The sequence below is a fragment of the Diachasma alloeum genome, unplaced genomic scaffold (assembly GCF_001412515.2).
Source record: "Diachasma alloeum isolate Michigan unplaced genomic scaffold, Dall2.0 Dall_scaffold_00178, whole genome shotgun sequence".
Lineage (NCBI taxonomy): Eukaryota > Metazoa > Arthropoda > Insecta > Hymenoptera > Braconidae > Diachasma > Diachasma alloeum.
Genome location: NW_021680344.1, coordinates 569,075 through 588,024, shown reverse-complemented (window position 1 = coordinate 588,024; position 18,950 = coordinate 569,075). Strand labels below are relative to the sequence as shown.

General features: G+C 36.9%; 1 protein-coding gene across 1 annotated transcript in view; it reads left to right on the top strand.

Moving 5' to 3' along the window:
- The first annotated feature begins 561 nt into the window (after positions 1-561).
- Positions 562-18,950, top strand: part of LOC107040392 (DE-cadherin) — a 39,788-nt gene continuing 21,399 nt past the window's right edge. The window contains exon 1 of the mRNA XM_015260474.1: positions 562-1,050. Within this exon, the coding sequence (XP_015115960.1) occupies positions 954-1,050 (97 nt within the window). The 5' untranslated portion in view covers positions 562-953. The remainder of the gene's footprint in view (positions 1,051-18,950) is intronic.

Sequence of the window (18,950 nt, the reverse complement as noted above, 5' to 3'; positions counted from 1 at the left end):
TATTTTCCATGAAATTATGAATTTTCAATGACAAAATTCCTCGAAATTTCCGTGCAAATGTTGCTTGTTACAACTTCCCAAGACTTACCCATTCCCTTGCAAAATTTTCAGCAGTGCAGATAGCAAAAAATTAATTGTGCGAGTAAAATGTAAATGACGGGAAACAGAGGTTGAAAAGAAAACTCACCTCGCCATACCTGAGGTGTTCCCCGGGTAAAACCTTCGCATTACGGTCCTGAACAATCAACAAGTAGTTCTCCTCCGTCCCCAGGTAGTGGGGAGATTACAGAGAGTATGCTGTTTGCGCGCCAGTACAGCCAAGTGCTATTCTCGGTGTAAAAGAGGCTTCGAGGCTGAGAAAGATGGAGAGTAGTATAGGTGCCGAGGCATATAATAGTGAGCATCGTAGATCCGTTTGTGGACACGAGAGAGAGAGATGGTGGGAGTGGAAGAAAACTCGTGGTGGGGGTTGTAAAGCTAAAGGCGGGCGGCGGAACGGTGTGGGGATTGCTGGCATTGGTACTGCGACGGGTTGAACGTATGTGGCGGGGAGCGGGCGAAGCGTCGTGTATTCACTGGTGTTTCACCGAGCGCGCGACCGCTCTCTCAGTTCAGTAAAGCGCGTCTCTCCTTTCAAGCGTCGTTACAAGTATCGGTTCATGTTTTTGTGGCTTACTTCAATACAAGTGCTGGATATTACCATTTATTTATAGTACATGGAGTGTTTTGTGCTTATTCGGACAGAGTGACGATGAGAGTTGGAATAATCATGATACTAATTAATGAAAAAAGTGGATAAAGTGTGGGATCGAGAGAGCCACCGATCCCAATCCGGTTTTATCCGCGAGTGTTTAAATTCGGTGACTAGAGGTTTGAAATTAAAATCCTGGTATTTAATTGGATCAATCGTGCGTTGTGGAGCGCATCAAAAAATTTAATCCGAGTAAAAGGAGATGAATCACAGCGGAATGATGGAAAATCGCCGACGATGGGTCTGGGCGAGGCCCGTGGGGACCCTTGCATTGTTCGTCCTACTCTCGGGAACTCTCGGTGAGTCGAGTATATCTTGTTTTCAGGTGTGCCCCGGTGAGAAAGAGAGTGGTCGTACTATACACGTACAAAAACCAACGGAAAATACACGATGTTAACGTGTGTGCGCATGCGCATAAGGCCCCGATAGTACGAGCAGTCGTGGTTGGGAATAATGTGGGGGACCGGCTTCGTGAGCCTGTCAGATACGAGTACAGGGCCCTTATACCTGTATTTAAAAGCACTTCCACTCACGTTCTTTATTATTCCTTTTCCTATCTTTTCTTCTTTTTCGCTTTTATTTGCCGTGCAGATACTTCCTTTCATATCGGCTTGAGTCTCCTCCATTACTTGAAAAGGCTCAGAATACAGAATTCGTACTGTTGCTTTTTTTCGCTGTTGAGTAAACACAAAGCTTATTTGTCTTTTGAATATTGATAAGTGGGTGTGAGTCAAACGTATCGCAGAGTATATATGTATATATGTACGATACGTCTATCAGCATGATGTCACATGGGTTTTTCAGCGATTGGCCGAGTGTATTGAGTAGGTATAGGGAACCGATGACGCCCGAGGGGTAACAGGCGATTCGTTCCGAGCAGATCCAAATCAAGCATAGCCAAGCGATAGATGGCCATCATACACTGCATCCCTAGAAGTGAGCGTGACTAATCGCCTGGCAAATGCACAGAATTCCAAGCCATAATATGAACGGACACTGTTCACTACTATTCCATCTGTCTGCCTTCTGTACTGATTCTCTTCTTTTTACAATGCAATGGGTAAACAAAAAAAGTGCCTGCAGTCTATTCGATTCTGTTCGCAATGAACCAATAGTCGAGGTTTGTTTGTAAATCCAGAGGAGAATGAATAGATAAAGCGCAGGAGAGTGAATGGGAGAATTAAATGAGTTTTGCTTTGATATTGCATGGTTATGAGATTTGTGTGTACGTATGTACAAAAGAAAAACAAATATACGTCTCTTCGGTTATAATGGGGGCAAAGAACTGGCGTTTGCAGGCCACACGCTCTTCTCATTGGACTTGGTCTACGGGGTCGTGTGGTGTATGGCATAAAGGCACGATAGCGTGCCCGCGCCATGTCGCGAGTGAAGTCTGTGGCCCGTACGATGAGAAAGGGAGCTTAGAAGCAGACGTGGTGTAAAACCGTCACGGAGCCAAACTTTGAAAGACTGCGATGCTCCATCCTCGAGACAGCCCAATATCCGGTGCATTATTTTTACTCGGGTTTTTATTGACGAGTCTACTGCGGAAGTCATAGGTTTTAATATCCAGCAATGCGAGAAATTGGCTTATTGACACGGGCTCAATATGCTTCAATAACATGTTGGTACTTTAAAGGAATCGTCTCGGTCTAAGAGATCAGCAACATTTTTCGTATCGTTTCAGTCTCGAGAGGCACTGTGTTGTCTCTTCTAGTCGCGACTCCGAGAGAATTTATCTCGTCATCGTCTCCACTCAGTTTTAGTCTCGGTCTCGGACTAGAACCGAGACTAAAACCGACTTGTCTATTACAGAAATGATAGATTTTAAAGATATCCAAGTACTTTGGCCACTTTTTTTCCAGTGAAATGCTTTTCTACTATTGTAGTTGAACCTCAGAGCTATCACTTGAGCCCCGTTGGACCCTGAGTTTCCAAACATTTTACAATGTTCTTATGATTTAAATTTTACAAATCTGAATTTGAATCTCGATATTAAACCATTAGAAAATATTTGAAAAATCATAAAAAAATTAGAAAGTTTTTTTTTTGAAGAAGATCGATCAAATAATTTAAAAATTGCATAAATTACGAGCATTTAAACAATCAATTTTCCACTATAAAAATTCCTCGGAATCGTAACAAATTTATTCATATGCAGAATTTTATCAGAAGTCATGCCTAAAAAAATAAGACTTCCGAAGGTTTAAACAATTTCAATTATTTATGTATCAATAACGAATGCTTGAAAAAGTAACAATTCTGTACAAAATGTTATTTGAATGACGCTGCATATTCATGATTTTTTTTCGAATTTTTCTCAGGCAATTTAATTGATAAATTTGATGATTGAAAATGATTGAATTTATAGTTAGTGTGGGCTGTACCAAAGCGTAAAAGACATTTGAATATCCTTATTATTTATCAATACGAGGATTTGTTTTATTTGACACGGATTCAACATGCTTCAATAACACGTTAAAACTTCAACTGGAGCTGTGCAAGAGACTTCACAGTCTCCACTTTGTCCGGCCTTTTATCTTTTGTCTCGGTTTTATTCTCGGTCTCCAACGCAGAAAATGAGGAAAAGTTGGGACCGAGATGATATAAACTCTCGTGGAGTCGTGACAAAGGAGGACAATACTGTATCTTGCGAGACTAAGACAATCCCAAAAATTTCTGTTTTTTTTCCCTCAGTCTTGTTCATTTAGGTTTTTCGAAAGTTGAAAGGGGGCTTTCGGAGCGCTTGATTCATCCGAGATGGTTGAAGGTAGTAGAATGTACAACAGGAACTCTGAGTGAATCATCCGATGAATCGAGTGGTCTGTGACCATTCGTGAAGAAACGTCATCTTTACTAAGAAATTCAATTTTGTTTTTTTTTTGTAATTGTGTAATCACCTGATAATGATCACGATAATGATAAATTGTGGGTGGAAGAGAAGTTAATGCTGAGACATGGATATTTTTCCTGTTTCTCTCGGCTGTAACGAGGAAATAATTTTTCGCATAATGATCACATTTCAAAATTAACTTTTTTTCTTTTAATACCTGATGAATAAGCATAAAAAAGTTTAAAGTGCTACGGCCCTGGGGTAAAGCGTGAAGTAGTGTAACTGGAATACAAGCTGGCGGATTCTTAGCGGCGTTGCCGGCTCGTGACTCGGCCAATGTCACTCCCCCGAGGCTCTACTTCGTTAGAGCACCGTGAGAATTTTATTTATTTAGTTTTTTTTTCTCCCATCCACGACTACCTCAACTTGACCCCTTCATACAAATTGGTGATAATTTTACGTTACAAACATATTTATAACCAGCCGCAAATCCCTTTTAACGGAAAAAAATGAAGTTCCGTGCGAGTTTCACCTGAAAGAAAGAAATGCTATTCGGCGATTTTATTGAATGCATTTCGGTTTCGAAACAACGAACGAATTCGTGCAAACTAAGCACGTCACAGCTGTGATCCATCATAGGTACACAAGCGAGTTGGTAAATTTATGTAAATTCTCGTTATATCGCCAGATCGATGATGCATTAGCATGAATAGGACTGTATTATTTCTTTTTATGGGTCTACGGATTTTTTCACAAAGCATGGAGAAACATTTTCACGAGGAATTACTGGAATATCAGGCACAATGCGCAAATGGAGATGAAGTAGAGAGAAGAAAGGAGATTATCTTTGTGATTGTTTTTTGTTGTTCGTCTCAATATCTCAAGATTCTTGATACAGTAGCGAGGAGGTAGAATTCAGGGCTGCAATTATATGAGCAAAAAGAGTTTTTTTTCAGCCTAGTGACGAAAAATACTAATCGCCCATATGTGAACGTCCGTGAACCCCTGCCTGACGGCCGGAACGACAAAAAATTTTGTGTTGTCATATTGGAATTATGGGTAGAATTGGGATAGTAACTCTGTGAATTTAATATAACTGATTCTTTATTCTGTTGCACGCGGAAGACGCATCTCGATTTTCACTCTAACTCCGACTATATCGGAGAGTAAAGGCCGCCATACACGAGCGAGCGAACTTCGTTCGTTCGTCAGCGAACGGTCCCTCGTCTCTAAACCCCACACACGGGGCAAATCGAATATCCATTATTATTACATTATATTAATCCGATAAAATTTTTCATCTCCGATTTTTATTCTTTGCTATTTTTTAATGTATTCTATCAAAATGTGAGGATAGAAATTGAATTGATGGGTATTCTTCCATTAATTGAAAAAATATATCAATTTTAAAACTTTCCGGAGACATTGAAAAATCGAAATTTTTATTTTCTTGCTGATCACTTATCTCTGTTTTTTTTTCACTTTTTTCCATTGAAATTAGATCATAGAAAGGGAACATATTGATATTTTTTCGGCATCTAAAAAAAATGAAGGAGGTAGAATGAAAAATGAAAAAGATGGAAATAGTTATATGAAAAATGTAGTACATAAAGAAATTTTTGAACAATGATGTAATTGTGAAAAATATATAGATCATCATCCCAAAACAAGTATCAATACTTTCCTTATTATTTAACATAAATATCTCTTCATTTGAAAATGAGAAAAACTGTTCCCACAATTTGTATACTGCAATGGAATTAAAATCCAATGAATTTAATTTAGTCTGATCGTAAAGAAAAATTGGAAAGAAAACAATAAAATAAATTAATATAATATAATATAATCTAGCGACGGGCGCGAAGCCCGTCGTAGTATTGTAGTGATATAGATATCCCAATACAATTTTTAGAGGCCCAAGACTACGTTTTTTGATTAAGAATAATCAATATTAACTTAGGAGAGGCTAGTACACAAAAGTAGTTGAATAAATAACGACAAATTTATGAAAGTTTTCCCTCACGGAAAAACGGATTTTCTTTAAAAAATAATAATAAATGGAAAGCTTATATATATAAAACAAAAAGCAAAATGCCTTACGGATAAAATTCAAACATTCCATTTCAACTTTCCATTTTTTCTGAAGGTTCCCTGCATGCAAACGACCTCGTTAATTTTTTTAAAATAATTTTTTAATTAAAAAAATTATTAATTTAATTAAATTAAAATGACTCAATTTTTTTTTAACCTAGAAAACTTGTCTCTTTCGTTTGTTTGCAACGGAACTATCAGCGAATACCCAATTATGTCGAAACTTTTTTCCCTTTTTGCAACTGGTAGCGTGATATGATCGTTGAAACAATTAAATTGTTGATAACAAATAAAACGCACGATTTTTTCAAAAAAAGACTCACAAATTGGGAATCAACGACCCAAAAAAACAAATTCCATACATCAAAACTCGGGGACTCTTAAATTGGCACATGATCAGGTACAGTGTATGGACTATAGAGATTTAGTAATTTTATAAATCAATTATTTCATAATTTTTGGAATATGAACACAAATTTTCGTTCCTTAATTATGGACAATTCGGGAGCAGATACATTTTCAAGTTTATTGGTCAACCAAAAAAAAGTTGTTTTTTTCAATGGATCGATTATATTCTCGAAATTTTTTATCAGTATCAATTGCAATGAGTGAATTCCTACACAAGGAATGGAAAATTAATGGAAACCGAGTTGGCCCGATTTTTCGCCTATTTTTCCCGGTTTGATTACTTCTTATTGTTATTTCTCACTGCGGAGGGTTGGCACATCTTGACCGATTCTGAGAGGGTTCATCCCCCATCGATCCATCCACAAAATGAATCAATTACAATCCAAAATTGTTCATTAACTATACTATTCGGCTCGCGAACTATGTTCGTTGTCCCCGAACACGGACGAATTTTCAACGAACTTGGTTCATTACGAACCGGCGTTTTCAAGCCGTCCTGATAGACGACGAACGGCGATCTTGGGTCCTCGTACCTAGTTCGTGGGAGGCTTGATTTCACTATGTTCGCCCGAACCGTTCGGGTTCCAATTTGTCCAATTTTTATTTATTAAGCGTCAAAATTTTCCTTTTTTTAAAATCGGATGGATAGAACTCGAGTTATTGGAAAAAAAACGGAAAAACGAAACAAAAATCATATCTCCGAACTGGGCTGCCGAAGAAATCTGAAGAAATTTGAGATATAGTTTTTCAACTTCTCCAATCGTAGAAAAAATCGCCATCAATTTCCAAGAGGGTGAGGGTCAGCGGCTGACTCATTTGGCGTGAAATACCTCATATGCAAAAGCCTGAGTGCAAAAGTTCTACAAATAGACCATTATAACATGGTAAATATTGTTATTTGTTATATCTAGTATTTGCATAAAAAAAATTGTGGAAATTTAAATGGAAAACTCGAACACGGCGAATATGTTGAACGAATGGAGAAAGTAAGCCAGTTTTCATGAGTACAATCGTTCTGTGTCCAATTTTCATGAAGTCTGACTAACAAAAAAAAAGAGAATTAAATACCATTGTATGAAAGATAAATAAATGGATCATAATTGTCCCAATCATTTAGGTCAGAGGAAAATTGAATAATTCTGCTCTCTCAATATTGCGTTTACGAAGGCTTTCTTCAAACAAAGTTGATTAGAATTGATAGGTAAAATTATGAGATTATCTCACATTTTTGACATTAAGGGTGCCAAGTAAATTTGAAAAAAGATTCAAAAAAAATTTTTTCTTTCCCTCCATCATTGGAGAAATATGTATTCATCCATCCGACGAAATTTCAAACCCGCAATCGGAACTAGACATCGAGAAAATAAATGCGGAAAATCCTCTATTTCGCGTGACAAACCTCGAGAAAGCATGGGGTCAAATGGGTACGGCGGGTTGAAATATCTCTCTTATTCACCCCGGTACCCCATTGTTTTTTGTCGCCATCACATTGAACACATCATTCCCCACATCTTTGAATTTTTTCAAATTTTTCTTGAGTTCCTAGGGGGTTGAAACGTTCAATTTAATCAAAACTCCATAAGAGGCCGTGTATAAGACTGATTTTGTTTATTTAATTTCTTGATATCCATAAGTTCTAAAATTTTAAAATTGTCACCGATATTCACCATCTGTCTAATACTATTAATTAAAAAAATTATAACTTTGTTTGTGAATGTCAATTTTCAAGGTCATCGCCAAATTCACTTGGCACCCTTAAGAATAGGAAAATCTGAAATGGGACAAACTAGCTGGCACCCGCTCCAGCCGCAAATCTAGTTTTTGATGGGGAGTGTACGATATGACGACCGTATATAGATTTCAACCGTATCTAGAAAATACAGAACTAGAAACAGTAAAGAAAAAATTAATTAATAATGAGATTGGACATTTTCAATTTGAAAATGTGCCTTAATGTCTTCTGAATGTACTTGAAAAGAAAAAAAGAAAATGATTTCCCAGTGGACCGTAGAACAATGTATAGCAAGCGAGTGTATGATTCTCTCAAAAAAGCTTGTGAAAAAAACGGAAAATAAATATTTGTTTTTGGTTGCTAAATGTAGATCATTTAGCCCCTTGAATGTTAGGGAATAGAGGAAAACCTAAAAAACAATTTCCAGAGGGGTCTACCGTATGAGCAGAAGGGGAAAACTTCGAGTACCTCTAAAAAAATTGATGAAAAGTTGAAAAATAAATATTAGTTGTTGGTGAGATCGAAAATTCTTTATTAGAAAATGATCGTGAGACTTTCATGAATCTTATTAAAATGAGAAAATCCTTAAAAACAATTTCCTATTATCCTTAAAAACAAGAGCTCCTCTGTGGGCCCAAGAGAGGGAAAACTTCAAATATCTCTCAAAAAAGTTTAAGAATTGAAAAAAATGAATGAGTTGTTGGCGAGATCCAATACTTGTTATGTGAAAATGAAAGTGAGGCTTCCATGAATGGTAGCAAAATGAGAAAAACCTTTAAAACAATTTTTTAAGGTGTCCTCTGCGGTTTTCAGATTCTCCTCGAAACTTTCATTGAAAAATCGCACAACACGGAAAAAAATATACTTGAATTGAATATAAAAAATACACGAAGCAAAAAAGCTATTGCCAAAAACGTGAGATCGATCTAATGGTGATTTCCTGGTTCCTTTGGGTTCACTCTAGGTTCAGTATCCCGGAAAGTTAGAGCTCCAAAAAGGAACTTACCCATCCGCCCCGACAAAAATAAATACATTAGTAAATTTTAACCAATTTTTTCCGGCCATTATAGCGTCTTCGGAAGATCCTCAAAAAAGGTATGCCCAGGAACGTGATATCGATCTAGTGATGTTTTGCTGGTGCCTTTGGCTTTACTCTAGGTTGAGTATCATATCCTGCGGCCATCTCGCGTACATCCCGCGGACATCCTGCAGCTATTTTCGAAATTTTCAATTTCTGCAACTTTTTTAAACTTTTCTAACTTCTTTAACTTTTTTAACATTCAACTTTTTTTACCACTTTTTCAACTTTTTAGACTTTATTCAAAATATCACCCTTATATTTTGAACCTCAGATTTTGATCCTTAGATTTTGACCTTTATATTCTGAGTTCTCTCTATCTTTAAGGTACTTCCGCAGTAAGTATACTTGGTGAAAATTTCGAAATGGTATAAAGACGCAATATTTGGATCATATGTTGTTGACCACATTAAAAAGATATTCCTAAAAGTTCAAGTCCCTGGTCCACCCCATTATTGAGATATGCATCGCCAAACATTCAATTTTTGTGTTTTTTCCATTTTTGACGATGTATATCTCGAAAATGGGGTGGACAAGGTACTTGAAATTTTGGGAATAGTTTTTGAATGTGCTCAACAACATATGATCCAAATATTGCGTCTTTATACCATTTCGAAATTTTTACCAAGTATACTTACTGCGGAAGTTCCTTAACGTACTCTGACGCCCTCCCATGCTGTCGGACACTCTCTCACGCACTCTTATGCACTCCTACGCTCTGTCATGCTCTCGCACGCTCTCTTATGCTCTTACGCTTTCTTACGCTCTCGTACGCTCTTTGTCGCTCTCCCACGCTGCCTCATGCTTCCTCGCACTTTTTCGCACTCTCTCGACAAAATTTCTGATATGAATAAAAAAAAGTTGTGACATAATATTCCAACTTAAGTTTTAATTTTTAATTTGGTGCTGAAAACACGAGATGACAATATTCTAAGCACGAAATTATATTGATGAGATGAACAACAGATTAATTGAATTACCGTGTGAACCAACTAAGAATTGATAACAGTGTGGGCACGCAATTTTACGAGAGTATCAACAACCATTGAATTTGAGAAATTCACACTCTACAGTGTATTTCAGAAGCAATTGAATTGTGATTATGATTAAAATCTTATTCAGTAAGCATAGGAATAGCTGATAAATTAGGACATATGATTCTCATCGGCCGTATTACGTAAACCATTAATTGAAAAAAGGAATATCGAATTTGACAGCAAAAGGGCATCGACACCCCGGCCGCTCGCGCTTGACAATATTTGTTAAATGACCACATTTACGACAGCCAACATCTTCATCACATCCTGTGGAACTCTCGGTCACTCACAATTTTCGCCCTCCGACGAGTTTCCGTCTTTCTCGTTTGACCCTTGAAAGTATTTCCCTAGTCTCTTCCACTCTTTAATTTTGCGAAACATTTCGTGATATAAATTCTGTGTGGCCGCGATATTTTCATCTGAATAGCAGGCATAACGTCAAACGACTCAAAATTTCAGAATCACTGCTCAATATAATGACGTTTTTGTGACATAAATTTTATGCGACCGTCATACTCCATCTGAATGGGGGTAACATTTTCAAACTACTGAAATTATGGCAAAAATACGGCGTCACAGGACGGTCATACATTCGTCGTGTGACAAAAAAATGGCAATCATATTCACAACTCCACTTCGAATCTATTCCAGCTCACAATAACGTTTGCAATATATGTGAGAGAAATTGCAAAATTTTGTTACAGAGGAAAATGAGAGCTGCAAAAAAAGTCTCTATAAAACATTTTGCTAGTCCTTATTGGATTACAAAGCTCCGCTTCAGAGAATCAATTTGATAAGATTATGAGTTCAAGATGAATCGACGTGGAGAGTGTCGAAGATTTAGTATGAACATAAATAATGATTGCGCAGGAGGGGGAAAGAACAGAGAGTTCTTTGTCTTTGTGAAACGATAGTCTTTTGGTCTTTGTGATCCGTATTCAGTCTTCTGGGGTATTTCGGATAAAACAGTCATTCAGTCATTCAATCTTTGTGTGACATAAACGAGAGAAAAAAAATTGAATTACAGGTCAATTTCCAGCGTTCTCAATTTGATTTCATTAGTGATCGATTCTAAACGTCCCGTGAAGCTGAAATTAGCGGGATATTCGCCCGCGGAGTACTAACACGCGTTGTGTGTGGTGAACGACAAAATGACCAGTCATTTTTTCACACAGAAAAACCTAAACGTAAATTACGTTTAAGAAGTCCTCTTTTACGCTTTCTGAAGCGTATTTTACGCTTGAAGTTGAAGCTTAAATTACGCTCAAAATTGCGGTAAATTACGATTACATAAACGTAAATTACGTTTAATAAAAACCGCAGTAAATTACGATGATTTTTTTGCGTATTTTTGGTGATTTTTTTTTTGTTATATTTACTTATCCGTAATTATATACATCCGCAATAGGTTTGAAAAAAGTGATAGAAAAGCCATGGTTTATATTTTGCTGTATATTTAAAATGGAATATGAATAATTAAATCAACATTCGAATCCACCGAAAAATGAGAGAGACCAACTCATTTCATTCCACGTAAAAATCGTTCATGAATTTGAATGAATTGTTAATTGATTAAAAATGATAATTGTATGCATCTGTTGTTGTTGATTGATATGGATTCACTAGTCCATAGGTAAGTGCCAAAATGCTCCTGGAATTGAAAAACTATTTCAAGATCAATCAGTTTTGTTCCAAGGATATTCACAGTATTTCGTGCATAGCAAAAAAAATCATTGACACCTAACCTTATTTCTGAAAGTGATGACTAGGCAAAAATTCCTACAAGAACTTTTTTTATAGCTATTCATTCTCCATACAAAAAAGGTGTCTGACTAACTAATTTTGCTATCGCCGTCAATTTCAAAATATGCTGAGACAACTCATTGTAAAAAGAAATCGATTCAACTCATTATTTTACGTTACTAATGCTATAGACAAAAATTCATTTGAAATCACTCATCACGTAATGTGGAAAAAAAGCTACTCCAAGCGTCAAACACGATGTTTTTTTCGCAAATTATGCGGAACAAAATCGTAAAATACTTTGCGAATTGTTGAACGTTAATTACGTTTTGATAAACGTAAAATACGTTTTGTTCAGGGGTAATTTAGTTTTTTTATTTTGACCGTAAAATACACTTTTTTGAAGCCTAAATTCCCATTTTCATGATGGAGACAGAGACACCAGATATCATATTGACGTTAAGCGTAAATTACATTTATCAAAACGTAATTTACGTTTAGCAATACATAATTTACGTTTAGGCTTTTCTGTGTGAATTTACAGGATTTTTAAGAGCATGAAAGTCAAACAACCGTATGTACGAATGTATTCTAAGCGTTAAAGAGTTTGTACATGACTTAAAAATATTTATACACCCCTAATTCCCCTAAATCGAATCTTCGGTTGGCCAATTTTTCGTTAGTTTCAGCTTCATGTATTTTTTGTTGCTTCTCTCCATGCGATTGTTGCATTCAGAACCCTTTAAAAAATGCACGAATAGAAGCTTGAAAATACCCATTACATTAAACTTTAATGAATTTAATTGACGAATTAGTCCTCATTACGTGACAAGGATGGCTATTCAAATCAAAGTTAATTAAATCAAGGGAGACAGCGTGTATTGTGTGCTGGTCGGGCCAGCGACAGCGATTATGGAATCAAATAGTATTACTACTGGACTTTGGGGATCTCTTGTCATGCTCGGGTGACACAGCCTGAAAACCCACTGTTGTGTCGAGGGAGGGTTGTGCTACCGCACAAAGAAAAAAAAATTCCCACACGCTCGTTGTAAATCGTGATTAGAACCTACGTTGCTTCAGTCTGGGAATTTTTTTTCCTCTCTCCTTTCAGCAACCACCTCATCAGCTTTTCTGCATTTAATTGTGTCACTCAACAGAGAGGAAGAACATATGAATGAATGAGTGAATGAGGATACTAAAAATACTATATCATGGCCTCAGAAATGCTGCTGTGAGTCAGGTAATGTATCGGAAGAACGCGAGCAAACGGAAGAGTGGAAGAGAGAGAGAGAGAGTGAGTGAGAGAGAGGGGGGGGGGAAGTCTTGTAACGAATCTTTGTGCGTGACGTCATGCATTCCTTTCCCGTCAGTCAGCTCTCTCGCATACTTGGAATCTAACGTGTGAATGCGGTTTCCGAGCGTACCATGTGCTCCAATAAATCTACGTATCACGAACACTTCGATAAATCGATTTTCAAATGCAGTTCTTATTTTTATACATTCGACTCAATGTTTGGTGAGACTTACGTTATTCAATTTCCAAGCACCTCAATATCATGTATGATAAGCGACTTATCCATTAATAATGCTCAGAATCGTTGAGCAGGAAATTAGTCGTTGAACTGTTTCGATGTTTGAGTTGATTAAACTTCTAAAATTTATCAATACACCTGTCAATTACGGCAACAACAGGCTCATGCTTTCGAATATTCACCGATCGAATTTTCAACACTGTGTGAACAGTGACTATGATTGTTGGATCAACATGAGGCAAGAGCATGTTTAACGAGGTTTTCTGTTGTGTTGACTTTTTATTTATTCATTACATAGATGCGAAGCTTCCCCGTGTCAATTATAAAATGAAATCTTGATGAAGTTTTCCAGTTGCCTTTTTTCTTTGATGTGAAAAGAAACTTACAATTTTAATCAACTTTAGTAACGAATGTATGTCTGCAACTGTTGGTATAAGAAGCGAAAGAGAGAAGAAGAAAAAGAGTCGTCTACAGTACGAAATCGGTTTCAATTTATCTACGTTGGTGTCTGGCGCCCTGGAGTTACCCAGCTGTCCAGTTTCAGTCTTTCCAACGTCGACTTTCGCTTCACTTTTGTCCGACACTTATATAGATGTATACTTCACGCAAACAGAGAAACGCACTAAAGTGCACTGAGAGCCCTTTGACCTATCCATTTAACTGCTAATTCCAATTTTTTTTTTGCAACTGCCTTTGCGACCAATTACACCTATTATATTTAACACAATGTGCAAACAATGAATGGAATTTTATCGATCCAGTGTCCAACAGCGGCTTTTCACCCGTGCATCCCTGGAAATGCCCCCCTCAGGAAAATTCTTTGACTTTTAATTGAATTTCTGTAATCCAATTGTCGTTAGTTGGTGGATGTACGTATATAAGGCTGGTTATACCGTAGCCACTCTACACCTCCGGCTGGTTAATGCAGATTATGGCTGTTATTTCGCTGGGTTTTTACTTTTTTTTTATTTCACTCAACACGAGCAAACTGACACTTGAGTTTTTCATGACACTTGAATGTTGTTATATCTTCTCTCATTACACACACACACACACACACACACACACACACACACACACACACACACACACACACACACACACACACACACACACACACACACACACACACACACACACACACACACACACACACACACACACACACACACACACACACACACACACACACACACACACACACACACACGCACAATAACGCAAGAGATGAATATTTGAATGTTTTTAGAAGTGCACTCCGCTTAGATAAACTTATTGGAATTAATGTGATTTTTAATTGGGGAGTCTTCAGTAACGATATCCATTGGAATTGATCTCCTTCGTTCCTCCTCCTCTCTCCGTTCAGTTTCCGTTCAAATATGTGGAAATATCTTATTTTTTGAAAATTTCCAATTTCTCAGTGCTTGTCAAAACAGCTGTCTTTCTTGCCTTCAATTTTGAGACTATATCATGGTCTTATATGGTGTTATGTCTGGAGAAAGATTTTAGCGTCGAAAGGACATGTTTTAATTGTCACATTAAAATCAAAGCTAAAATTATTAGATTTTATAATTATTGGACGATGCAAAGTTTTATACTCTTACCTTTTTCTAAAATATAAAGGAAAAGGGTTTGATTTAGGGATNGGATAAGGTTTGAGTTGAGACTAATTACTAATCAAGAAATTTGGAGTTGTAATGGGAATCAAATTTGAATTTAAATATATTTTGAATAACTATTCGGTTTACAAAAACATAAGCTTGATTTTACAGAAATCTATGTAGTTAAAATTCCTACCCCTGGAATGATCTGTTTGATTCAAATTTGGGTTTACAAATCTTGTTACTCACAATTCGGTCTGTTTTTTTTTAAATTAATCGATGTGTTTGTAGATCCCTAGGTAAATCCGTAATTTCCTCACCAGCAATTAGTCGTGCTAAAGGCTATTATGGATACTTTCATAGAAACACTTTCTTCTTCTCGTTGATATTTTAATAAATTTTAACAATTGAATTTTAAGAGTTTAAGAGTTTGTTTGAGACTGTCCACAACGCGTCACAATGAACAAATTCCTTATTTGTAAGTTTATTTGTTGATGATTCTTTATCTAAAAGTTGACGAAACTGTAACCCCATGTCGCTCCAAAGTCGTTAATAAACTACTTCTAGTTAATGAACTATGAAGTAGGTAATGAACTGATAGACAATCGTGACGAAACATAGCAAAACATAACATTTTGTAATACGGAAAAAAATGACCGTTAGATCGCATCTATATAGATAATTTTTCATTGACAAAATTTTATCTGACCGTTTTATTGACAAGAGAAGATATGACTGTCAATGACGGTCACATGACGGTTATATTTTTGTGACCTGAAGGTTTTTCATTCGTGACGTCACCTCGCATCTCTAATCTCATCTCTGTGCCAAAAAAATCCCGAATTCTGTAGAACCATTATTGTGACATTGAATTGGTTTTGGATTAAGTTATTCGTTTCGAATCAAAATTTTATTTTCATTGAACCTATATTTAATTAAGGGATCCTTCAGCAACGATGTCCATTACAATTTTCATTTCAATATTTCTTGATAACGATATCAAAAGGTTTTACTTGGAAGTTGAAGTGAAATTCTCTCTAATACTCACATTTTCCATTTGTATGTGACGTTTGATAGTCACCTTAAATTTCCTTAAAATTAATTTAATCAAACTTGCGTATATTTCACGAAATGTCACATTAATTGCGATATGACATTGTTCATCTATGTTTTCATCTTTGTGTGCTATGTCCCCAAAATAATACAATCAATATTACAGAAATGTGCCACGGAGTTGATAGATTTAAAAAAAAAGTTGCCCTGAAAACCCTGTTATTTCGACCATTAAATTTTGTATTTCATGAAAGGAGCTTATAATAGTATGTTTCGTCATTAGTGCAATCTTGTGTGCTACACTGAGAGAAAAACGACAAAGTTCTCAAACAAGTCTTACTTGTGCCAAGCAAATAATTTTTTGAAAATTATCAAAAAAGGATTTTTTTTGTGCCAAACATGCCGAGAGTGCGCCGGAATGAAAAATTTTTGTCGCAAAAATAAATTTAGTAGTTCAAAACAAATTACATTCTCTGTATACGCAAGAAATGTCATTTTTAGCACTACTCCTTCGTTATTCGATACTCCCATACGTATTTTACTCGTTTTTCGTTTCGGATATCCAATAATCACAGGCAAGAAATGAACCCTTAACTGAAACAATAATAATGATATGATAGCAATCTTGTAACTTAGGGATAAAACATTTGTTGATAAATTTTCCTCTATATGAGATATTTTCATCCTGAAAAGTCACCGGCTGGTGTGAATTATCTGCCTCTTGTGCCAAATATTTCGTTGCCGTCGAAAGCAGAAGAATTATTCATGTTTGAGACTTTCAAATTCGAACCGAACAAATTCTTTTTTGGCAATTTTCAACTAGCGATTTTGTTGGCCCAAGCAAGACTTGTTTGACAACGTGTTTGTTTTTCTCTCAGTGTAGAAAAGTTTTTTTACGCCGTATGTCTAATGATATTCTTCATCACGCTGTGACGAAAAGTGAACTTTTCGGCACGCTCCGCGTGCCTAAAAGTCCAATTTCCGCCACATTGTGATGAAATAGTATATTCCGTAACGAGCTAAAAAACATTTTTTCACGAGTTACGAACAATATTTTTCATCACAATGTGGCGGAAATTGGACTTTTAGGTACGCGGAGCGTGCCGAAAAGTTCACTTTTCGTCACAACGTGATGAAAAATATTGTTCGTAACTCGTAAAAATGTTTTTTACACTCGTTACGAAATATACTATTTCGTCATTCCGCATAGCATTCGTAAATGACGAAAATATTATTAAATTGGGACAATCACAAGCTCGTATTGCAGAACAGAGACAGAAATCATGAAAATGAAATGACAATTCCACCTTCGGAAGAATTAAGCTATTCATCATGTCACATCTCACTGTTTCTCATTGTTATTTCGGAGCTTTCGGTTTGACTCACATCCGACGATATAAATATTGTTGTCATCTTGCGCTTTATGTAATCGGAAATCTCAAGATGTTTCTTTTGTCACTAAATACATAGAGAACGATTTGGTGCGCCCCTTGATGTGCCGCCACGCACAACGAGAATACATTGTACAGATTCCCCTCACCAATTTAATATGACTCATCGATTCAGCTATTCACTCTCTCTATCTAATTCATTTCTTTAATCCCCATATATTCTATCCGTATGGTACGTTGCTGTGGGATGTAGATACTCATGTGTAATTTCATAGAGGGGGGCCATAGTACAAGAGAAGGGATATATTCAAGATTACAAGCGAAGTACATGGGAAAGCTAGGGTTCTACGATGAATGCAATACATTGGGGATTGTGAGACAGGGTAGGGTGAGCTTTTACAACTACCGATCAGCATCATACAATGGCTCCTTTGTACACTTAACTTATTGATCGTCCATTTCGTGATAGCTGTTTATTGTGGCCAAATTTATATGTAAAATGATATGCTTTTTTGAGGAATTAAAACGTCCGTTCTTGACGTGGCCTACATTCGTTTATTTGTTCACTTCGGCAGAGAAAAAGTTTCCAGTTATCAGAAAGTCCCTGAATTTCAGATCTTGTGATAGTGATGCCGCGAGGGACGAGAGAAACGAGACGAGAAAATTTTGCCGAGAAAACGAGAGACGAGTGACGAGACCCTTATATTTTCCATCCTTACTGTCTTTGAGCCTTATATTTTTCGTTTTTTTTATTCGCTAGGAAGCCCCTTGCTCGCCCCGCTCGCCAATCCGCCTATGATCCCCATATGACCCCCACGATCCTTATTCTGACCCTCGTGATCTTCCTTGTGACCCTAGTTTTACCTCTCGTGACCCTTATTTCGACCTTTAATTTTGTAGTCCTATTTCGAACACCAAATTTTTATCACCAGAAGTCGATTTGGATTTTCATAATATAAAATAGTATATTTCGATACGAGTGAGACAGAATTGTCACAAGTGTGAAGTTGGCGGCCCGAGGCGAAGCCGAGGGCTGCCAATCACATGAGCTGAAAATTCCTGTCTCACATTTGTCGAACAATAGTTTTTGACAGTGATGTTATGTTCAGCGAGTGGCGAACTGTGCCTTTTTTCATTTACTAGTAAACGAAAAGACTTTTCGTTTACGAGTACGAACAATATTTTTCATCACAATGTGGTGGAAATTGGACTTTTAAGCACGCGGAGCGTGCCGAAAAGTTCACTTTTCGTCACAGCGTGATGAAAAATATTTTTCATCACAATGTGTGGAAAAGGGACGTTTTAGGCACGCTTCGCGTGCCTAAAAAGTTACTTTTTCGCACAGCGTGATGAAAAATATAGTTCGGATACACGTGCGACGAGGTGTTTTAAGTCGTGTGATTGGCAGCCCTCGGCTTCGCCTCGGGCCGCCAACTTCACACTCGTCGCTACCCCGTCGCACTTGTATCGAAATATACTATTTTTTCCTACTACCATTACGTTTTTATAGGCTCCCCATTCGACTGCCTTGCCTCTCCTACGTCTCTCGTCTTTTGACTCTTATATTTACGGCCCTCATTTTTGGTGACTCATATTTTTTCTGACTTTTATCTTTACTGATTGGTTTTTTTTTCATCTGGGACGAGACGAGATAAGACGGGTCAAGACGAGACAATGGGACTGAAGGACTGCGAGAGAAT